The 22,097-nt window shown below is 42.3% G+C and overlaps 1 protein-coding gene across 1 annotated transcript in view; it reads left to right on the top strand.

Moving 5' to 3' along the window:
* dop1a (DOP1 leucine zipper like protein A) overlaps positions 1–22,097 on the top strand; it is a 63,088-nt gene that overhangs the window by 14,165 nt on the left and 26,826 nt on the right. The window contains exons 2-14 of the mRNA XM_039805131.1: positions 3,073–3,268; positions 7,539–7,720; positions 8,564–8,734; positions 11,638–11,827; positions 12,175–12,273; positions 14,095–14,194; positions 14,987–15,096; positions 15,885–15,999; positions 16,151–16,271; positions 16,555–16,674; positions 17,511–17,628; positions 18,943–18,972; positions 20,905–21,159. Of these exons, the coding sequence (XP_039661065.1) occupies positions 3,131–3,268; positions 7,539–7,720; positions 8,564–8,734; positions 11,638–11,827; positions 12,175–12,273; positions 14,095–14,194; positions 14,987–15,096; positions 15,885–15,999; positions 16,151–16,271; positions 16,555–16,674; positions 17,511–17,628; positions 18,943–18,972; positions 20,905–21,159 (1,749 nt within the window). The 5' untranslated portion in view covers positions 3,073–3,130. The remainder of the gene's footprint in view (positions 1–3,072; positions 3,269–7,538; positions 7,721–8,563; positions 8,735–11,637; positions 11,828–12,174; positions 12,274–14,094; positions 14,195–14,986; positions 15,097–15,884; positions 16,000–16,150; positions 16,272–16,554; positions 16,675–17,510; positions 17,629–18,942; positions 18,973–20,904; positions 21,160–22,097) is intronic.

Genomic DNA, 22,097 nt, shown 5'->3' with positions numbered 1-22,097 from the left:
CGACAGAATCTCATATTCCAGACACTGCAATGTTTCATTACCAAATTCACTTCTGAGACTTTTTTAAGCGAGAAATCAACTATATAAAGCTGAAATATGGGCCGTTTTACAAAAATTGATGGCTAATTGCAAATTTGGTAAGACGTGTCGGACTTTAGGAGCTCCACACAGTCTGACGAGAAAGCGGCAGCCTGCTGGGCTCCATACCCAGGGCAAAGTCACCATGTGTGGATACTGCACTACGGGGCTCCGCGGCCAGCTGCCGGCATAACTCTAATATATTTACGGAATTTTATTTGAATTTCGTCACGCGACTTATATAACATCATTCCCCAATGTCTTATAAAGCTAACAGTTGTGTCCGATTTGATTTTAAGGCATTTTTATGAACGCGAGGCGTCTTTGTAGGACCAGCAGCTGCTTGCTATATGTCCCATTCGTTACAATGGGGAAATACCGCAGCTAGCTAGCTACACTGTCGCCATAACTAAATTATATTTACAGTTTGAATTTCGTCACGCCACTTATATAACATCATTCCCCAATGTCTTATAAAGCTAACCGTTGTGTCCGATTTGATTTTAAGGCATTTTTATGAACGCGAGGCGTCTTTGTAGGACGACCAGCTGCTTGCTATATGTCCCATTCATTACAATGGGGAAATACCGCAGCTAGCTAGCTACACTTTTGCCATAACTAAATTATATTTACAGTTTGAATTTCGTCACGCCACTTATACAACATCATTCCCCAATGTCTTATAAAGCTAGCGTCTTGTCCGATTTGATTTTAAGCGCATTTTTATGAACGGAGGCATCTTTGTAGGACGAGCAGCTGCTTGCTATATGTCCCATTCATTACAATGGGAAAATACCCGCAGCTAGCGCTAGCTACACTTTTGCCATAACTAAATTATATTTACAGTTTGAATTACGTCCGCCACTTATATAACATCATTCCCCAATGTCTTATAAAGCTAACCGTTGTGTCCGTTTGATTTTAAGGCATTTTTATGAACGCGCGTCTTTGTAGGACCAGCAGCTGCTTGCTATATGTCCCATTCATTACAATGGGGAAATACCGCAGCTAGCTAGCTACACTGTCGCCATAACTAAATTATATTTACAGTTTGAATTTCGATCACGCCACTTATATAACATCATTCCCCAATGTCTTATAAAGCTAACCGTTGTGTCCGATTTGATTTTAAGGCATTTTTATGAACGCATGGCGTCTTTGTAAGGACGACCAGCTGCTTGCTATATGTCCCATTCATTACAATGGGGAAATACCGCCAGCTAGCTAGCTACTTTTGCCATAACTAAATTATATTTACAGTTTGAATTTCGTCACGCCACTTATACAACATCATTCCCCAATGTCTTATAAAGCTAACTGTTGTGTCCGATTTGATTTTAAGGCATTTTTATGAACGCGAGGCATCTTTGTAGGACGAGCAGTTGCTTGCTATATGTCCCATTCATTACAATGGGGAAATACCGCAGCTAGCTAGCTAGCTACACTTTTGCCATAACTAAATTATATTTACAGTTTGAATTACGTCACGCCACTTATATAACATCATTCCCCAATGTCTTATAAAGCTAACCGTTGTGTCCGATTTGATTTTAAGGCATTTTTATGAACGCGAGGCGTCTTTGTAGGACCAGCAGCTGCTTGCTATATGTCCCATTCATTACAATGGGGAAATACCGCAGCTAGCTAGCTACACTGTCGCCATAACTAAATTATATTTACAGTTTGAATTTCGTCACGCCACTTATACAACATCATTCCCCAATGTCTTATAAAGCTAACCGTTGTGTCCGATCTGATTTTAAGGCATTTTTATGAACGCAAGGCGTCTTTGTAGGACGAGCAGCTGCTTGCTATATGTCCCATTCATTACAATGGGGAAATATCGCAGCTTGCTCACTTTCGCATAACTATAGTATATTTACAGTTTGAATTTCGTCACGGCATGAATATTACAGGTTCCTCAAGGTCTTACAAAGCTTAGCTAACACTTGTCCGATTTCGGATTTCAATTGAATGTATTTTTGTGAATGTCAGAGTTAGGAGGAGGCTAGCTCGCTCTCATTGATGGACTCCATCTCACCCCGGCTCTATCAATGAGACTCGCGGACAAGAGGCGTTTATTTCCCCGATTGTTTGTTTAAATAACTCAACACACATACCCATTATAAGATTAACTGGAACCTGCGGGCTGCGGTAAAAGATTGCGGGCGTAACAAGCTCGCTGACACTGCGGTCAGAGTGGCGATGTAGCAACCCAGGCAGCACCAACACCGGCACTAAACTCCGACACACAGTCGGAGAAAATTTGCAATTAGCCATCCATTTTAAGTTAAAAGCCCCCCATATTTGAGCTTTATATGGTTGATTTCGTATTGCAAAAGTTTCAGAAGTGAATTTTGTAATGGAATAGCAGAGATCTGCGTGACCTAGCTAGATTCAGAAAACTACCTGATCTCAGGTCAGTTGTGTAGCCTATGTAAATGTTGGGGCGTGACCGTTCTCTTAATACACCCATGGGCTGACAAAGGTTCCGGTTTTTGGGAGGTTGACGTCAACTTCCAGCTTTGTTGGGATTCGCCCGTTTTCAGCGGCAGTTTCAAAATATGAGATTTGCCTGTTCACCAGCTGCAGATATATGTCATCTGGAGCACCATTTCTCTATAATAAATGTGTTCCTGAAAGTTTGCATTGTAGGAGTGGCAGCAGATGCATTGTGTGAAAGTTGATGACTCCTGTTGTTCCTCTTTTTTTGAAAGTCATTCTGTGATTTAGCACGTCGCTCGTATTTCTTCATTTCCAAACATGTTTGTAATGGCTGCTCATGTCAGACTTTGCTCCTCTGGATGTATATGACTCTGGTCTTTTAAATTGGCCCCAGCTACGCCTTGGCATATTTTGGACCATGTACAGATTGCTATAGGTACTCAGGCTTTTTTTCTTCATGGTCAAGTATGTAGATGACTAAACTTGAACTCCTAATCAGTTTGCGTTTTTGGTCTTTTTGTTCTCCTCTTTTTTTGTTTTCCATTGCAGGTGTGATGTACTTATGCATGCCTGGTGTTTCACGTTAGCATAACAACCACCCAGGAGAATGAATGCAGAGGAAGTGGAGCTGCTCAGTGACTCCAAGTACAGGAACTATGTGGCAGCAGTGGACAAAGCCCTCAAGAACTTTGAGTACTCGAGTGAGTGGGCAGACCTCATCTCCGCACTGGGCAAACTCAACAAGGTAATTTCAGGCTGCTTGACATACACTGCACTAGATTACAAATTGTAAAGAATACAAAGACATATAGGCATACAATATACAAACGCATGTAGATTGTACAAACATACATATCCAATCCACTTTATTTCTATAGCACATTTTACAAACACAGTTTCTAAAGTGCTGCACAGAAGACTCAGAACATACAAAGAATTCATAAAAAAATATATAAAATATAGAAAGAATAAAAGAAGAATAAACACCACAGTGGATCACATAACTCACACAGAATTAAAAGCCAAAGAATAAAAGTGTGTCTTTAGACGTGCCTTAAAACACTCAACTGTAGGGGCAATTCGGACATGGAGAGGCAGGGCATTCCAGAGTTTAGGTCCAACCACAGAAAGGCCCTGTCCCCCCGAGTCTTAAGTCTTGACTTGGGGACAAGCTGGAGCTGGCCCTCTGACCTCAGTGTCCGCGCAGGCGTATAAATTTGGATGAGGTCCGAAATATATGTTGGGGCCAGTCCATTCACAGCTTTAAAAACAAACAATAAAATCTTGAAATCAATCCTAAAACCAACAGGGAGCCAATGCAATGAGGCAAGAATTGGAGTTATATGCGCACGCTTTTTGGTTCCTGTTAAAAGTCGGGCTGCAGAGTTTTGGACTAACTGTAAGCGTGGGAGTGCGTTTTGATTTATACCAATATAAAGTGCATTACTATAGTCCAAACGAGAAGAAATAAAAGCATGTATAGCTTGTTCAAAACTGCTAAAAGACAAAAACGGTTTAACTTTAGCTAAAAGGCGAAGATGGTAGAAACTAGATTTCACTATTGCATTTATTTGTTTATTAAATTTAAAATCACTGTCTATTTTTACCCCAAGGTTAGTTACCACAGGATGCACAGAGACATTTAGGGGGCCCAAATCTATCATGGGATTAGTGGGGCCAAACTGCATAATCTCAGTTTTACTCTCATTTAGTTTTAAAAAATTTTGGGCCAACCACTCTTTGACGTCATTTAAACAGTCAAGTAGGGGTGTCAGGGGGCTGCCCTCATGTTTTCTGATGGGCATATAAATTTGACAGTCATCAGCATAAAGATGATATGAGATGCCATGCTTTTTAAAAACTGTTCCTAGTGGGAGAAGGTACAATGCAAAAAGTATAGGACCAAGAATTGATCCCTGGGGGACCCCACAGTTCAAAGGCGCAGTTGATGAAGTAGAGTCCCCCATTTTAACAAAAAAGCATCTCCCTGAATGATATGACTCAAACCACTTTAGGGCAGTCTCCCTGACTCCCACACAGTTTTCCAAACGAGATAAAAGAATTTTGTGGTCCACTGTGTCGAAAGCTGCAGTGAGGTCTAAAAGCACTAAAATGGCTGAATCACCAGAATCTGTCATTAAAAATAGGTCATTAAAAACCTTTAAAAGTGCCGACTCAGTGCTATGAAATACTTTAAAACCTGACTGAAAAGTATCTAAGATGCCATGTGCCTCCAGAAAAGACTGCAGCTGCACAAATACACATTTTTCAAAAAATTTCGATAAAAAAGGAAGCTTTGAAATGGGACGATAATTTGCAACATTTGCGGACTCAAGTCCTGCTTTCTTAATCAGTGGCTCAATTACTGCTTTTTTACAAAATGCAGGCACAACTCCAGAAGATAGGCTACTATTTGTAATTTCCTCAACATGAGAGCCAATCGTTTCCCATACATCCTTAAAAAAGTGTGTAGGGACAGGGTCCGTAGGGGATGTGGAGGATTTAATTTGATTGATAATCTTTGTAAGAGATAGCATTGAAACTGGCTCAAACTGACAAAAAGTAGCTGAACAATGCATATTTACAGAAAGGTTCAAAGATTGGGGCAATATATTGGCTCTAATATCTGCAACTTTCCTGTTAAAAAAGACCCAAAAGTTCAGGTGAAGATTCAATAGAAGTGGATTGTGGAGGGTTCAACACAGACCCAATTATTTTAAAAAGAACACGTGGATTGTTGACATTTTGAGAAACTATTTCTGAAAAATATTGTATTTGTTTAATCTTGTAAAACCTGTAAAATCTGATAAGACACCTGCAGCCCATCCTTTTTCCACCGGCGCTCTGCCCTTCTACACTCTTGCCTGGCTGCGCGCGTGGCTTCACATTTCCATGGCTCAGGCTTTGGTCTAGGGCAAAATGCTCTTATTGGAGCTACAGTGTCCAGAACCTCAGAACAGGTGGACAAAAAAACATTTGTTAATTGCTCTGTATTAGAGGCAGCGGAGCTACTGTTTGCTTGCACATGAGCAGCAAAAGAAGAAGAAAAAAGGGATGACGAGGCTTACGAGATTAAGATTACCATAACGCCGCGAGAGCGGGTGGTTTTACTAAATCGTTAAAAACGAAATCAAACATGACAGGACAATGATCCGAAAAAATAGCATCAGACACTAATACATTATCAATAGGCAGCCCATAAGACAATACAAGATCCAATAAATGCCCATGTATTTGTGTGGATCCTGTAACATGTTGAATTAAGTTAAAACCATCAATCAAATCTAAAAATTCTTTCGCCATAGCTTTTGAAGGGCAACAAACGTGTACATTAAAATCACCAACAATTAGAATCTTATCATAATTTGTCCTTATAGCAGCAATAAAATCAGAAAAATCGGTATATCACCGCGCACAAAACAGGATTTCGCACACCCAATTCAAAGCAGCTTAGCTCAAATGAAGTAAAAGCCATCGACAATGGCTTACAATGTAGGCGACTCTTTAGTATTGTAGCAATTCCTCCTCCACGTCCAGTCATACGCGGTGTATTAATAAAAGTACACTCGGGGAGGTAACCGTTCCGAAAAAGCAGTGGACTCACCCAGATTAATCCATGTTTCCGTAATAAACAATAAATCCAATGAATGTGTGTTGAAGAAGTCCTTAATGATAAAAGTCTTTTTCATCACTGATCTTGCATTCACAAGCGCACACCTAGTTGAAGCCTGGACCTGGTTAGCTGCCGAAACTCCCCGGCTCAGCGGCTGAAGATGGCCTGGGTTCACTCGCACGTAACAAGAATGACGTGGCAGCAGGACACTCATCCAGTATACCAACTACAGGGACCAGATAGCTGCCAGCAGGAGCGAAGATGTGCCGAGATATAAGGCGATAAAAGCAAGCCTCATACTCTTTAGGGATACTTGCGGTGGGACCGGCGCCAAATTTGGAGAAAGTGCTGCCTGTTAGCCAGGTTCCGTTCAGCCTTACGTGTCGCCTCCTCTGCGGCGTTTCCTGGGAAGCAGAGCCTTCAGGTGGAGCAGGTGCTCTGGTATGTCAGCCAAGAAAGAGGGACGCGACTTTGAAGATCCCTTGTAGTTGTATTCCGCACACAAATCCACCAACACTTTAATATTTAGAAGCTCTATACAATCATACGTCCGTAGAGAGTCAGTGGTCCTGATGTTATTCAATAAAAACAGTATAAAACTTGCAACAGCCAGGAGAGCCAAACGGCGAACCAGCCACGCCGGCGCCATCATGCCACCATTCAACTAAATTATATGTTATTGGTATCACAGTTATGAACCAGTGTAGCAGGTGAGCCTCACTTTGAGACTTTGTTGGTATTCGATTAGTCTATATCGGCGTCGTTTCATTTATGGGATAGTTCCAGTTCCGTCGGATGTCCCTCATTTTCGGCCGGATGTCCATTACCTTCTGTTTTCTTTGTGTTGGCGTTCTAAACTCCGGTGGATTTGTGAGGACTCTGGTTAACTGCTCCTCAGATCTCTGCAGGGTAAATCCAGACAGCTAGCTAGACTATCTGTCCAATCTGAGTTTTCTGTTGCACGACTAAAACTACTTTTGAACGTACACATGTTCCACCAAAACTAGTTCCTTCCCGAGGCTAGTTTGCAGAGGCACTGTTGCTGCGTCTGGCGCTCAGCGCTGCCCAAGATGATTGTGATTGGTTTAAAGAAATGCCAATAAACCAGAGCACGTTTTTCTCCTGAATGTTGTGTGGAAAAGCCAGACCCTCCTCCGCAGCTCTGTGGGTTGAAAAATAAATATGTAAAATTTGCATTACTGCATATGCCAAAAGGTTTGCATATTCATAAAAAAACAAGCATTTTGATATAGTAAGCCACCACATCATGACAAGATACATACAAGTATCTGAAAACACATCTGCTCTTGTGTGAATTGGACAGAAACAGTACACATAGTGGTTGTTACACTGTTGTCTACACGCATGACTAATATCTACTATTGTTTAAATCCTGTCTCAGGTTCTGCAGAACAATGCAAAATACCAAGTGGTTCCCAAGAAGCTGACAATAGGCAAAAGGCTGGCCCAATGCCTCCACCCCGCCCTGCCCAGCGGGGTCCACCGCAAGGCCTTGGAGACGTACGAGATCATCTTCAAGATCATTGGACCCAAGAGGCTGGCCAAAGACCTCTTTCTTTACAGGTAATACTGTAGTACCACCAGAGCATGTCTAATAACACACTGGCTGCGTGACGTGAGAGTGGCGTGCCTGTTGCGTGTCAGCTGCGTGGATTTTTCTATGTCTTCACACACCAGAAACGTGTCTGACGCGGTGCTGCTGCTGCTAGCCTTGTCTGTACACATGTATGTTTCCCATTGATAAAATAAAATACCATGTTAAACATGAAAATATACTGATTTGATTACAGCAAAGACAACGTTGGCAGTATTGACGGCAAAATAGGCTACAGAATATTTCGTTCTGTATTGACAGGTGCAATATTAGAAAATCTAATTATATTTTTTTTTAATTACATTTATATCTGCATTTATATCAAAACCTAGAGACTTTCAAACATCAACATGTCATTTATTAATATGTATTTGTGTCTAAACGACATATAAACATCTTTTCCTATTCTATTTTGTCTGGAAACACTTCCAACATGCTGGCGTGTCGCGTGAAAAATAGGCGTCGGTTCTATTTCTAGCAGGCACGCGTGTTACGCAGGCAGCGTGTAAGCTCTAACCTGTTACCATGGGACCCGAAATATAAACGGACACGCCATGCAGCTGACACGCTCGTGGGACGCATCCAGCGTGTAACCGGCCTAAGTAATTTTGCAATCGCCTGCGATCACCCCCAGTGGAACTCTGGTGGAACTGCAACCAAATTCGGTACAATGGGGCTGAATAGGAAGTGAACAGGCTCTCCGTAGACGGGCTCTGCTACCACTCACAGTGGCCAATAAAGTTAGCTGGGAATCAACTTTTCAGCTAAGTCTCAGGAACTTCACTTCACTCATATCTTTTTCATCACTGCAGCTCTGGGCTCTTCCCTTTACTTTCCAATGCCGCGATGTCTGTGAAGCCTGTGCTGCTGGGGCTCTATGAGACCTACTACCTGCCCCTGGGAAAGACTCTGAAACCAGGCCTACAGGGACTACTGACCGGGGTACTGCCTGGTCTGGAGGAGGGCTCTGAGTATTACGACAGGTGAGAAAGAAAAACACTTTTTAATTTCAATTTCAATTTTTAATGTGGGCATTGGAACAGGCCATTAGGAGAAAGCATTTTATAGCATGATGTGGAAGGGGATTGATTTCCGATTGTATGAATGATGCATGAGTTGTATGAGTCATTGCAAGATTAAGGTTTCAAACTCAAGACACCGCCCAAGACTTCTGTCTTTTAGACAGAACCAGTTCAAAACATGTTCATGGTTTGATACCAAGAATTACTTGCAGACGTGTGTGTCTACTATGTTTACATTTACTATATGGAGAAATTCCATATTTACACTACTTTCTTCATATCTAAAGCTTTTATTTTCAGTTGTTGTATATTGATTTAATTGTTTATTGTATTCATATTATTGTTCGCATAGTTGTGAGTGATGATCTCAGATATTACAAAAGCAGATAAATGATTAATCTCATCAGCACTACCATAATTACTCTCACAGGCTCCCAGAGGGCACTGCAGTTACAGCTGAAGATTTCATTTTTAGATTTTAAGTGTCAGCAATGCCACATTTAATGCTTTTAGTAACACCTGTGCTTTTCCTGGTATGTCGTACAATGTCAGCTGTTAAAAAGGCCTTTTTTGTTGGGGTCAACATGTATACTGTCATTTTTTATTTAAATTTACACTATTTTAGTACTTCTATATCATATATGCAGCATTTTACATTCCTTTTTTTTTAACAAGGTCTTTATTTTTTACACAGTATTTTACATTCTTCCGTTGAGTTTATTTTGCTTCTGTTAAATTGCAAAGGTTAACAGGAGGTTGCATTATTTTTACTACCTCCTGTTGCCATTTCCTGTTACTGTTTCAATAATTCAGTTTCCACACAGAGGGAATTTTAGTTTCTTAATGTCTTAAAGCTGTGCTAGGATTGCAAAAATAATTCCCTGTCTTATCAGCCTAAATCATAAATGTAGTATTATGTATAAATAGGGCTGTGACGGTATAGTATTTTTCTTATCGCGGTGACGAAGCAACATATCACCGCGGTATGGCGGTTAACCGCAACCCCCTTACAAGAGTAGCGTAAATTAGAGCGAGAATGGCCGGGGGCCTTAAGTGATTGACGTCAGTGCCCGTGTGGAGAGCAAGCGGTAACGGAGAGCAGCGTATGAGTGCTGCTGTGAGGAAAAGCGAGAGGAAAAAGAGATAGCAAAGATGATGTAAAGTAAACGATAAAACAACAAGCTTGAGCTTCTCAAGACACAGTGGCTTTATCTGTCGTCAATACCGCCGGTAAAGTGAATGGCCGTTACCCCCCGATAAACATCGGCTTAACCCATAGCACAGTGTTTCCATTTCAGCTCAATGTGAGTCTTTACTGTGTTTTGCTGTCATTTATGGCCACTCTGCTTTCTCTCATCTCCGTTGATCTATTCCACAGACAGTTCAGAAAGCTCTATTGTCAATAAAGTAAAAAGAAAAAAAAAGGTTTGCCGACAATGCCAAGGGCAGACGCTCCGCAGCACAGCGGTCTTAGCAGCTGAGCAGACAGAGTGCTCTGTCTAAGATAACCAATATAAGCTGCTCTGTTTAGGCTACAAAATGTGCATGCAGGCTGAGATTCAACCGTTCAGTTTTGTCAGGATTAAGCTATAAGCAGAAGGAAACTCCGCTAGCTGCTAGCCTAATGTGCAATGGTAAACACTGCAGCGCTAACGTTAATGTGTCCACGTCCACCTCAGCTCAATGGACTGTCCATCCTCATGTGCAAAGCTGAAGTGACGGGCAACTTGCGTTTTTTTTTCTCTCCATAAACTCTTGAATGTAGGATAGAAGACAGTCGATGAGGGTAACTACACAATGATTATTGCTTTCATTATATGTCATATCACACAATATCTGTTCTCCTGTATGTTACGCGAGCTAAAGGTAAAAAAAAAATATGCGGTGATGACGTCATGACCGCGGTAGTGGCACGTCACCGCCGGTATTGCGGTGATGCGGTTATCATCACAGCCCTATGTATGAATACTGGCAAGATACCCAACTCAGTTAGTGGAAATAGCAAATTAAAGCTTCACAGTGACATTCCAATTGGCCTTTAAACAGCAGTGAGTGCTCTGTTCAGAGAAAGCTCACCAACATTGAATGATGTATCTCTCCCTCTCTCACTCTGGTGCTTTTGATATTGTTTGTGATTGTGCATTTACAACTACAAGACCCCAACATAACCAGCATGTAGTTGCTCAACAATTGCCCATGAAGAGCATCACATGAGGGCCTAAGTACTGACTGCCTCCATCTGGGCAGGGCAGAAACAACATGTATTTTCACTTCAGGGGGGAGAGGGCCTTGATGTTTCTGCCGTCAGTCTCTATGCCCTTAGACTTAAGGAAAGCAATCACCTCATGTTCCACTGAGAATAAGTCCTCCTCATCGAGTTCCTCTCCACACGCCAGTGCCGCGGCCCGAGCGCATGTCTTGGGTTTGGTTTCCAATCCAGAGACAATGATATCATTCATCCATCTGTACTCTCCCAAATTATCCCCATGTTTCTCCAAAATGGCAATCTTCTTGTCTTTTTCTGCATTTTGTGCCCTCAAGGCTTTGACCACACCTAATAAGGCCAAAATCATTTTCTGTTGCTGTCTTACTTCTCCTGACAGAAAGTTGAGTGATTTTCTGATTTCCTCAACTTCCTTAAAAGAGAAATAGTTTTTTGGCCCCATTTTCAGCCTTTTGTTATCTGTGCAGCTAGAGCATTGGGCTGGCCTAGTGTTAGCCAGACTTCTACCCTCTCCCCCCCCATTTCTGAGTACCAGCTTTGCTTTATGGACTGCATCGCTCTGCAATGCCACTGTGGTAGGAGGTCAGTGCGGGTGTCTACGTAATAAGCATGTTCACTGCATCATCTGTGTTTTTCATAGAACCAACACCCTGTTGGAGAAGGTGGCTGCAGCCGTGGAGCAGTCGGCCTTCTACAGTGCCTTGTGGGGCAGCATCCTGACCAGCCCAGCTGTGCGTCTCCCTGGGGTGACCTTTGTTCTGCTGCACCTCAATCGCAAGCTCTCGATGGAGGACCAGCTCTATGTCATGGGCAGTGACATTGAGCTCATGGTACAAGACCGTACACGACAATACAAACATCCCAAAATAAAATTTGCACACCTGATGGTTCCACTGATGGCTCTGAGGGACAACATTTACTAAGCCACCTTCCAGTTCATCAGATGAAATATTTAAATGTCAACATCATAAAAATGTTGTGTATGACACATGTTTACCCAGGATGTTAAGCAGGATAATGTGTTGGCTCTTTCAGATCGATTGCAATTACAGGTTTAACTTGAATCACTGTGTCAGTTAAAATGGGTTAACAACAGTGTAATGTTGTTGTATAATGTTTTACATGTTTTTTATGTGCATAGGTAGGTTGAATAACAGTGTGTCTCTGTTGTCACCAGGTGGAGGCGGTCAGTACCTCAGTCCAGGACTCCAGTGTGTTGGTACAGAGGAGCACCCTGGACCTGATCCTCTTCTGCTTCCCCTTCCATATGAGCCAGGTAAGGACAGCTGTGTGACTAAACTCTGCTATAACAATGTGAGCATCCACACTGCACGGTGGCTCAGTGGTTAGCACTTCTGCCTCACAGCAAGAAGGTTCTGGGTAGGGCTGCAGCTATCGATTCTTTTTGTAATCGATTAATCTAGCACTTTATCAATCGATTAATCGGATAATGTTTTTTTTGCGTTTTTAAACAACCAAAACTAGGGGGAAAAAAGCAACATTTTCGGAAAAAAGCAACATTTGTATTGCTTACAATATCATCTCTCAAAAAACTAAACATATTAAGTGCATTTAAGTGCCATATTACATTGTTTTTAAAGATTTATTTTTTTCAAATGATATCAATCTCAAACTAAGGCATACATTAAACATACACAAACATTACATTAAGTTGTGCAACTTAACTTTCAGAACTACAAGTTTCAACCTGACACTGATCTGTATATACAGTAGGCCTATATGTAAATATTAGTTATACTAAACCTATTTTCATTTATATATTTGATTATAATGTCACAAAGCTCTGTTACGCTTATGCTATTAGATGTTGATCAGCTGTTTCTCCGTGGGGATAGTCAACGCGTCAGCCCTTTAGATCAGATCGTGGTCACCACTACCTATTTTCTTGTCTTTGTTTTTGGTAGTTGTTGTGTTTGGTGTAGTTTCATCATCCTTACGACTCTGTCGGGTCCGCTTCGTGGAATGGATGATTAAGTTAGATTCCATGTTTTCTGTTGCGATGCTAAAGCACTGACGTCGTGCTATTATCGTGGTAAGCTAGTTCCATTTTGCAGTAGAGATACTGCACAGAGTTTTAGTTTTAATTACGTTTGAACTGATTCCAAACTTTGGACACTTTCTGTCGTTTTCTCCAGCCTGTCTCTTCTCTTAGCCCCTCACGCTGGCATGTGTCGCCAGCAGCAGACTGAGCCGCGTCTGGTGTGCGACAGTAATAATGCTCCGTGCGGAAACTCCGTGCGGAAACACCGTTCGTCAGCGATACAACTTTGGCAACATTGATTTAATGAAGCTTCGAGGCAGTCATTTTGCGGATTTTTTGTAATCGAATTATTCGAGTTATTCGAGGAATCGTTTCAGCCCTAGTTCTGGTTTTGAATCCAGGTCGTCTCAGGCCTTTCTGTGTGGAGTTTGCATGTTCTCCACGTGTTTGCGTGGGTTTCCTCTGGGTGCTCTGATTTCTTCCTACCATAAAGACATGCACACTAGGACTACAGACAGTATGATAATAACTCCCAAAACACAAGATTCACTCCCATTGAATCTGAATTCACAGTGGTTTCTGTGACATGAGAAATAGTTTGATTATAATACACAGAGATGAAGGATCGTAGCCCTGTAGCGATTGGTCACGCCACTCCCTGTGTGAAACACATCTCTGCGCCATGCTGCGTTGTAAATTTAGATGGAGTTTGATTGGCTGTCAGTGTTTCTATCGTTCATCAAATCACTCTGAAAGTGATCCCAACTATATCGTTCGCCGTTGTCGTTATAGTTGTGGTGTTGAGTTACATTGATTTTTAGAACTATCTATATTTATAGTTATCGTTACAGTTATCGTTCTTGGTGTGGGCGGTCCTTTACAGTTAGAAGTAGACCAAAGTAGTATTAGTACTAGTATTGGCATTGTTATGTCAGATGTGTGTCTTTTTCTCTCTGTGCATTTGCATGTGTGTGTGATCATGATGTGATCATGATGTGACCACTCAGATGGTGGTGACACTGGCTGGCTGGCTGGCCCGGCCCACCGGCCGGCCGTGTGTGTGTGTAACAGTTACAAATGTTCTGTTGTGTTCAGGCGACTCGCCCTGACATGATCCGGATCCTGTCAGCAGCTTTGCATGTGGTTTTGAGAAGAGACATGTCCCTCAACCGAAGACTCTACGCCTGGCTGCTGGGTGCGAAGTACACACACAGAACACTGACATTCAGATTTGCCAGGGTTGCCTGGTAGAATTTAGAGAGATACTTTATAAGATAAGGGGACCTTCATTTGGGGAAGTCCAAAAATGTCTGGTAATACTTCTGTAGAACATACAGTAGGCATGTATCTGCTGTGCCATTGTCTTACTTTATTTTCTCTTGTTTGCAACTCACGGTGGATGAACATGCTGGTAAGTGTTCACGAGGCTTAGGATGGGCACTGACTGTATCAAGCTTACGCTCCTCACCAAAGCATTGGAACAATTGATTATGGCAGATTAGTATGTGATTAGGAACAAATAAAAAGTGTATTGAAGGTGAGGGTTTTGAGTTAGGATGTACAGTACATTGTGACTCTAATTCCAGTTGTAAGTCCGATTCCGGACCATTAAGAGGGTTTATTTTGCCCACTGAATGGGATAGAGTAAATTATCTCGTGGCCAGCTCCAGCTATATGGCTGGCACAATGATATTGATGATTGGCAGGCCCTAACACTCTGAATCGGCTGGGGTTCTTCTTATAGTGTGAAGAAGTGCAATATGTGCTTTATTGTACCATAGCTGAAATCTAAGTGATGTTGGGAACAGCTATTAGGATGTTACAAAGAAGAAACAAGAAGAAGAGGATTAACAGGAAGATACAGACAGATTATCTCAATAAGGATAACCTCTCCATTTGAAGTGCTTTGCCTCTTGCTTTGTGCTTGAATGCATGTATGCATCTGCGTTTCTATGCGATTGTAACTCCATGTCTTTGTTTTTTGAAGGCTTTGACAACAACGGGGTGGTGATAGGCCCCCGCAGCACTCGGCAGAGCAACCCAGAGGAGCACGCCAGCCACTACTTCAACACTTTCTCTAAAGACATGCTAGTCCAGGTGAGGTTCCATGGCTAATTGCAAAAAGGTCATCAGAGAAAAATGGTTTTATATGTGTAAAATTTGCTTCCAAAAAAAATCCCCAAATCAGATTTCTCCTGAGATGTAAGATGTGTAGGGTGGGGAAGAGTGTGTGTGTGTTGGTTGGGGTCTGTCTTTATTTTGGCAGATGTGGCCCTCTTTTGTCTGCCATACAATTTATCCATTCCTTTTAATCCTTCTCCTCCCAAACCTCCTACATCCTCTCTGGGTTTTGCGTATGTCCCGCTCACTTCTTTTATTTCCAGTAGCCTGTCCTTTTGAAAACCGTTCCCAGTTCTACCAAAGACTTTTACACACGCACAAACACGCTTGTGTAATCTGTCCTGTCACGCTCCAAACAGCCTGTGCCCTCCTGGCATGTGATGAGCTCTGGTACTCCAGGGGTTGGAACAGAGCGACCAGAAGGTGGAGTTTAGTTTTTTGTTGTATTTTTTGTCTGCTCTATTTATTGGAGCTCCCTCCATTGGGAGAAAGTTGGTACTACAGAGACCGTCTGTTCCTGGCTTCACACCATTATGTGGCAGACGAAGCGTGAAACGCACACAAAAAAGAGAAAATGGAAGGGGGTTCAATGCAAATATGAATACTGGTTCTGCCAAATATTATAGGCAAATTTTTTTTAATGAAGATAGAAAAAACTATAAAAAATATAAATGTGCCCTTTGCTGTGTCAAAAGTGGCTCTGGAGTTTGCAGATATTTTCTGATATTTTACTGTAATAGAGGTGTGTGTTTGTGTGTTGTCAGGCAATGGTGGGAATCTTGCAGGGCAAGGCCCGAGGCGGGGAAGAGGAGAGTATCCTCATGCACGACCTCAAGCCATTTCGCATCCTCATCAGTCTACTCGACAAACCGGAACTTGGTAACCAGTCTATCAATATGTACCAACAGTCATAGTTAGTGTTGTAAATGCGTGAATAACGATAGGCATCATACAAGCAGCCTGTCACACAAACTAAATGTAATTTGCCCACTGTGAATATCAGCTCTTGGATCTGTATGGGTGTCTCCAGGTCCAGCAATCCTCGAGGATGTTCTGATCGAGGTGTTTCGCACTCTACACACACAGTGCCGAACAGAGTTGGACCTCCAAAACCAGAGCCCATTCAGTAGAGACCACACACACCTCAGCAGGTCAGTCCAGTCCACCACTTGCCCATCTGCGCTGTTTAGACAATACATATAATAAAACTTAAATGAACCCCATGATGGCCAAATACAATAGTTAGAATTTTTGTGTGAAATATGCATAAATAAGACATGGAATTTCAAATTTTTACATTTTACATTCAAGTGTGTTGTAAATGTTGGCTTGTAAATTGTAAATAACTTAAATCATGGCTTGCATTCTAATGGATGTTTTTGTTCATCCATACAAACCATGAATAGCATGATGCTAATTTACCTTCTTTCTTAGTAAACTACGAGAGAACAAGAAGACGGCAGAACTGATTAAAACAGCCAATCTCCTGTTCAACTCGTTTGAGCCGTACTACATGTGGGACTACATTGCTCGTTGGTTTGAGGAGTGCTGCAGGTTTGTATGTTAAAATCCATGTGTGCATTAACAATCAAGTTGCCACCTCATGAGGATCTGGAGCCATTTGGAGATAGTGAAGCATTTTCCTGCTGAGCTTTTGTCTTTAGAAAGAGCCAAAGGAGGCCGCTGGTCTGATACTCCTGTTACTCCTAATTTCCACCGGTTGTGGAACGGCTCTGCTGCGTGTCGGCTCCGTGCTCTGCCGTCCGTCAATACCCACCAGTTCCGGATTTGTTGCGGAACGGCTGTGGCCATGACTTACAGCTGTAGTCACGAGGACCCACAAGATCTCGCGAATTCACGTAGAATAGAACTACAAAACCAACAACAGTTAGTTTCCATCCAGAGGAGTAGAGGGGCTCTGTGCTGTGTTTTCAAGGTGTAGTGCAGGGAAATATGATCCGCCGTGAGCACGCTGTATTTTATTTTGAAAATTAACCGGATGTTTTATTTTGTTTCTGTGCTCGACTTCCTGTCCCGCACTATCTGCCGTGTGCTGAATTGCTGCGGAGCTCTCCGGCGTCCGGCAAAAATAGAAGCTCTGTGTATCTGCTCCGGAGGGCTGCGGACCGCCAGAGCTGGGACGGAGTCGGAACCCAGCCGTTCTGCAGTCAGTGGAAATACACCCACTGACTTTAATGGAAACTTATTGACTCCACCGCGGATCCACAGCCGCAGCTGGTGGAAATTGCCAGTTACAGTATGCTGTTGTGTTGAAACATTGCTCAGCTGGTGCCAGGGGCCTAATGTGTGTCCCACCACCATTACACCTATAGTTTACTGCCAACCATCGTACCTTACTCAAAATAATCTACGCTACGGCTCTGTTGCAGGAGGACAGGGAACAGCAGCACACGTGCACCACGGCATGCTGGGAGCTTAGACCATCCAGGGCTCTCATTGGTGGAGTTCTGTCAGCTGGTCGATTTCCTGCTCGATATTGTTTCGCTGGTGAGACTTTCTATCTTTCTCTGTCTGTCTGTCTGTCTCTCCGTCTGTCTCTTTCTTTGTCTGTCTGTCTGTCTGTCTCTTTTTTGTCTGTATATCTGTCTCTTTCTTTGTCTGTCTGTCTGTCTGTCTCTTTTTTGTCTGTATATCTGTCTCTTTCTTTGTCTGTCTGTCTGTCTCTGTCTGTCTCTTTCTTTGTCTGTCTGTCTCTGTCTGTCTATTTCTTTCTTTGTCTGTCTATCTGTCTTATCTGTCTGTCTCTTTCTTTCTTTCTTTCTTTCTTTGTCTCTCTGTCTCTTTCTTTCTTTGTCTGTCTGTCTGTCTGTCTGTCTCTCTTTCTTTGTCTGTCTCTCTGTCTCTCTTTCTTTGTCTGGTCAATTTCTTTGTGGATATTGTTTCCCTGGTGAGACTCTTCTTTCTTTCTTTCGATCTGTCTGTCTGTCTCTCTCTCTCTCTCTGTCTGTCTTTTTCTGTCTGTCCGTACGTCTGTCTGTCTGTCTGTTTCTTCCTGTCTTTTTTCTACCTTCATCTTTGTTTTTCTATATATCTATTGCCCATTTTCTTATTCTTCCACTTTCTGTCTTTCCTTTTACTCCGCTATCACTTTCTTTTACTATTAATGTCTTATATCTATTTATTTCATTCATTATTTTTCCCTTCGCACTTTCATGCTGTTGCTGTTTTTGCTAAATTTTTAATTTCCGTTCTTTTTTGTCTTTTTCCCTATCCTGTCATGTTTTCATTGCCGTTCCTATAGACTTATATTTCTCAAAATGTCTCTCTTTGTTTATATATCTCTTCGCCACATTCTTTCTCTTCCCACATCTACAGTCCCTTGTGTCCTGCCCCTGCTTGGGCTTTCCATGTCATTCTCAGTTTCTCTCTCCCTCTTGGCTCACACAACTCCTTTAAAAATCCAATTCTGGGATGTTACGGCCACCAGTAGGGTGTGTGTGTTTGCCCCTCCTCTCTCTTCTGTGTCTTTGTGTGTATGTGTGCAGTCTATATGGGTTAAACAATGTCTGTGCTTAGTTTCCCTGCCATATTGTTTGCATCCTCATAGAAATATGCTTGTTTGTAGAGGATTTCCAATCTGAATAGTTTGGAAATCCCTCAGTATTGTATTACTGTGTGTGTGTGTGTGTGTGTGTGTGTGTGTGTGTGTGTGTGTGTGTGTGTGTGTGTGTGTGTGTGTGTGTGTGTGTGTAAGAGCGAGAGAAAGAGAACCTTGTGTTCTGTGAGTTTGTGAGCAAACCAAGTGTGGCCTGTGGTGTGCTTGCTCCTGTCTGTTCAAACTATCTGCTCTTTCTCCTTAAGCCTACTAGAAGCATGAGGGTAATCTGCCAGGTAAAGTACTGCTCTTTCCTGCTTTTTCACCTCACCCTGCTTCACTGAGGCTATGATAACATTTCTGCAACGTCCTGCCAACACCCCTCAGGCCATCTTTGTTCCCGCCCTGCTTTGAGTGATCATTTCAGAATGACTGAGTGGCTGTCATATTTTATTGCCAAAAATGATCCAGAGGAAGAAGTGGGATTCTAACAGTCATTACATGTGGTGAACAACTTACCCTGGCTGTGTGGTGTGGATCTTGTGAAAATGAAATCTCCGCCCAGTGTGTATGTGCTTTTTGTAAAGCACGCATGTCGTTATATGCTTTTGCACTGCTCACATATTTTTAAGAAATATGACTCTTCTAATATACCTCATGGTATAATGCTCATTTTATAATTTGGCTGTTCTTTTTTGCTCATCTATAAAAATGTGTTTTGCTTGTTGAGTCAAAATACTTGTTCCACACAAAAAAAAACTGATGAGAAGATCACCATGCTCACGACACAAGGCTAAGATGTAGAGAAAGGTCTGTACATTTAGGTCCATAGGTCCAATATAGTTAAAGTGGTTATACAGTAAGTAACTTTCAGTTTGTGTTGATTCTAGCAGCAGCTTTGGACTAAAGCGGTAGTGTTTTTACCACACCTGCTGTCGTAAAGGTCTTTTCTTTACGGTGCTGTATTACTGAGTAAGCATTACCGGGAGGTCATATAGTTGCAATGAATGTTTTGCTCAGACAGAAAATCATTCATTTACAAAAAGAGAATATGTTACAGATGCATCTTGCATTTCCAGTGTAGCATACGGTAACTTAGTCTAGTTTGGATTTCTTGTGAGCTAAACCGGTATCACTCTCACTGTGTCACGAGTCAAAGCATTAAGAGATTGTTGTAGCAACCAACGTAATAACGTAATAACTTTGATTAATATAGCGCATTTCATGAAACCCATGGACGCTTTACACAAGAACAGGGGGACAAGGGAAAAGAAAATAGTAGGCCAACACAAACACGGATTGAAAATAAATAAAAAACGGGGCTTAATGGCAGGCTGACGTAATTTAATGTCGGCTACTGACGTACAACCACATTGTGCATTGGAAAGTTATTTTATGAATGAACGTTTAATTTCCTTTTTTCCTGTGATGGCCCTGCCCCACTATCAGCCATGACTATAACAGATAACTTCTGAAATAACATTAGAATACAAATAGGCGTTTATAAAGAAATCTCCTGCTACCTTTTACCTGACTGGATCAAATAACACAGGCTTTTCTGGTGTTCAGCCGAAATCTGTGACCCGCTCTGGAGCGCCGTTTACCTGCCGTAAATCATTTTGTGACTTTGCGGGAAAAACTAGGCCCGGGCAGAGGCATTAATACAAACTATATAAACATAGCGTTTTCACGGTTGGTCTCGTTTGCTGTTACAGGTCATTGATGGTCATCAGATGAAAAATTACACCATTTCAAAAACATTTAAAAGTTACATATAGTTACTTTAATGATAAAGTCATCATTAAATACTTGAATTGGATCTAAGCGTGCAGAGCCTTAATTTTTTATTCAAGGAAAAACAAGATAAAACTATATATTTTTTGTTTGCTTAAATTAAATAGGAAACCGCCAACATACAAAAAGAAAACAGAAGATGGGAGAGATGTCTTTGGATAAATGGTCTCACACAGGCGTTTTAAATATTGATATTTTTAGTATTCAATATCTTTAGATGTTACTACTGCCATGTCACTTGTTAAATAACCATACACTGGTTACAACCAGAGGGATAAGATCGAGATAAGAAGACAATTCTCACATTTAATCAAGCAAACTGTATCGCATCGATCATTTTGAAGATGTCAGGTTCACCTCCTTCCAGACACCCAGTATCGCACCCCTCTTCACCTCAAGTCTTCACTTCACTTTTTTTTCTCCAACATTTCCAGGAGACCTACATAGAGATCCAGACAGAGCATCTTCCTCAGCTGCTGTTGCGCATGGTGGCGGCTCTGACCTGTCACCTGCAGGCCCTGGGGCTCGGGGAGCTCACCCACTGCCTTCGTCTCTGCTCCAAGATCCTCAGCAAAGTGCAGCCCCCGCTGGTGTCCCCTCTGGCCCTGCCACCGGGCCCCCAGGCTCAGGGCCGCTCCAACTCCAACGGCAATCGCTCAAACCCAGCAAGGGACAAGGAGGACAAATGGGTGAGGGAAACTGTTAAAAAGTTCCATCAAATTTAAAGGGGATTGCTCTTCTCTATCAGAAACAAATATCAGTTGGGAAGTGTTAAATATCATGTTGTTCCTGCCACTTCATTTACAAAAAGATCAGAGTATCTGTTCGCTTTGGTGGTCACTTAGAAATTAAAATTGTTTACAAGCACCAAAACAAAAGTGAAGCCACTGCTATGCCAATCTCTGGCTTTGAAAAACACTGGCAGCTGCTAATTCTCTTCTGTCTCTGATCCTTTGAAAGTCTTTGTATAAAAGCATAGGCCCTGTTGCTGCCCCAGTCAGAGCAAATCCCAGTTTGACCCACTTGACCCACTTCCCCTACAAGTTACTGCCCAAAATTCCATCAGTTCAGGCTCTGATGGTGTGTCCTGGTCCCTGAACAGGGCCCCTTCCGGCTCTAGTTGGCTCCTGCCATCCCCTGCCCTGTGCTGCAGTTGGCTGGGAGGTCCCACTCTCCCCTGACACAAGGCATTTGAAGACTTGTTCAGAACAAATGCTTCGTTTGGCTGTCCTGTTCCTCCTGGTCCCTGTCCAGCAACCAGGTTGTTTAAGTGTTTGAGAGCTCAGTGAGGCATGATTAAAAGTTCACTAAATCAGTCCCATGCCTGGAGATGGATAGCTAGATAGAGTGAGGTAGACCCATGAGGGGCAGAAGAGAGGACAAGTAGAAAGACAGAAGATGGTTAACCTACAGCTGAGCCCAGCTCGCCTTTTCTCTCTGAGGGAGAAGAGGAGTAGACTAGTCTCCGATGCCTCCTGGGTGAGCCATATCCATCAGAGTGGAAACATTCCACATACTGTACATCCACTGAATACTTAAACCCCCCCACCCCACCCTGAGGGACATATAGCGAATGTGCTGTCTAACGTGCCATCTGAGTCCAGGCTCGAGAATGTGCATACTGATT

This window comes from Perca fluviatilis, chromosome 7 (assembly GCF_010015445.1).
Source record: "Perca fluviatilis chromosome 7, GENO_Pfluv_1.0, whole genome shotgun sequence".
Taxonomy (NCBI): Eukaryota; Metazoa; Chordata; class Actinopteri; order Perciformes; family Percidae; genus Perca; species Perca fluviatilis.
This window is presented reverse-complemented; position numbering and strand designations above follow the sequence as displayed.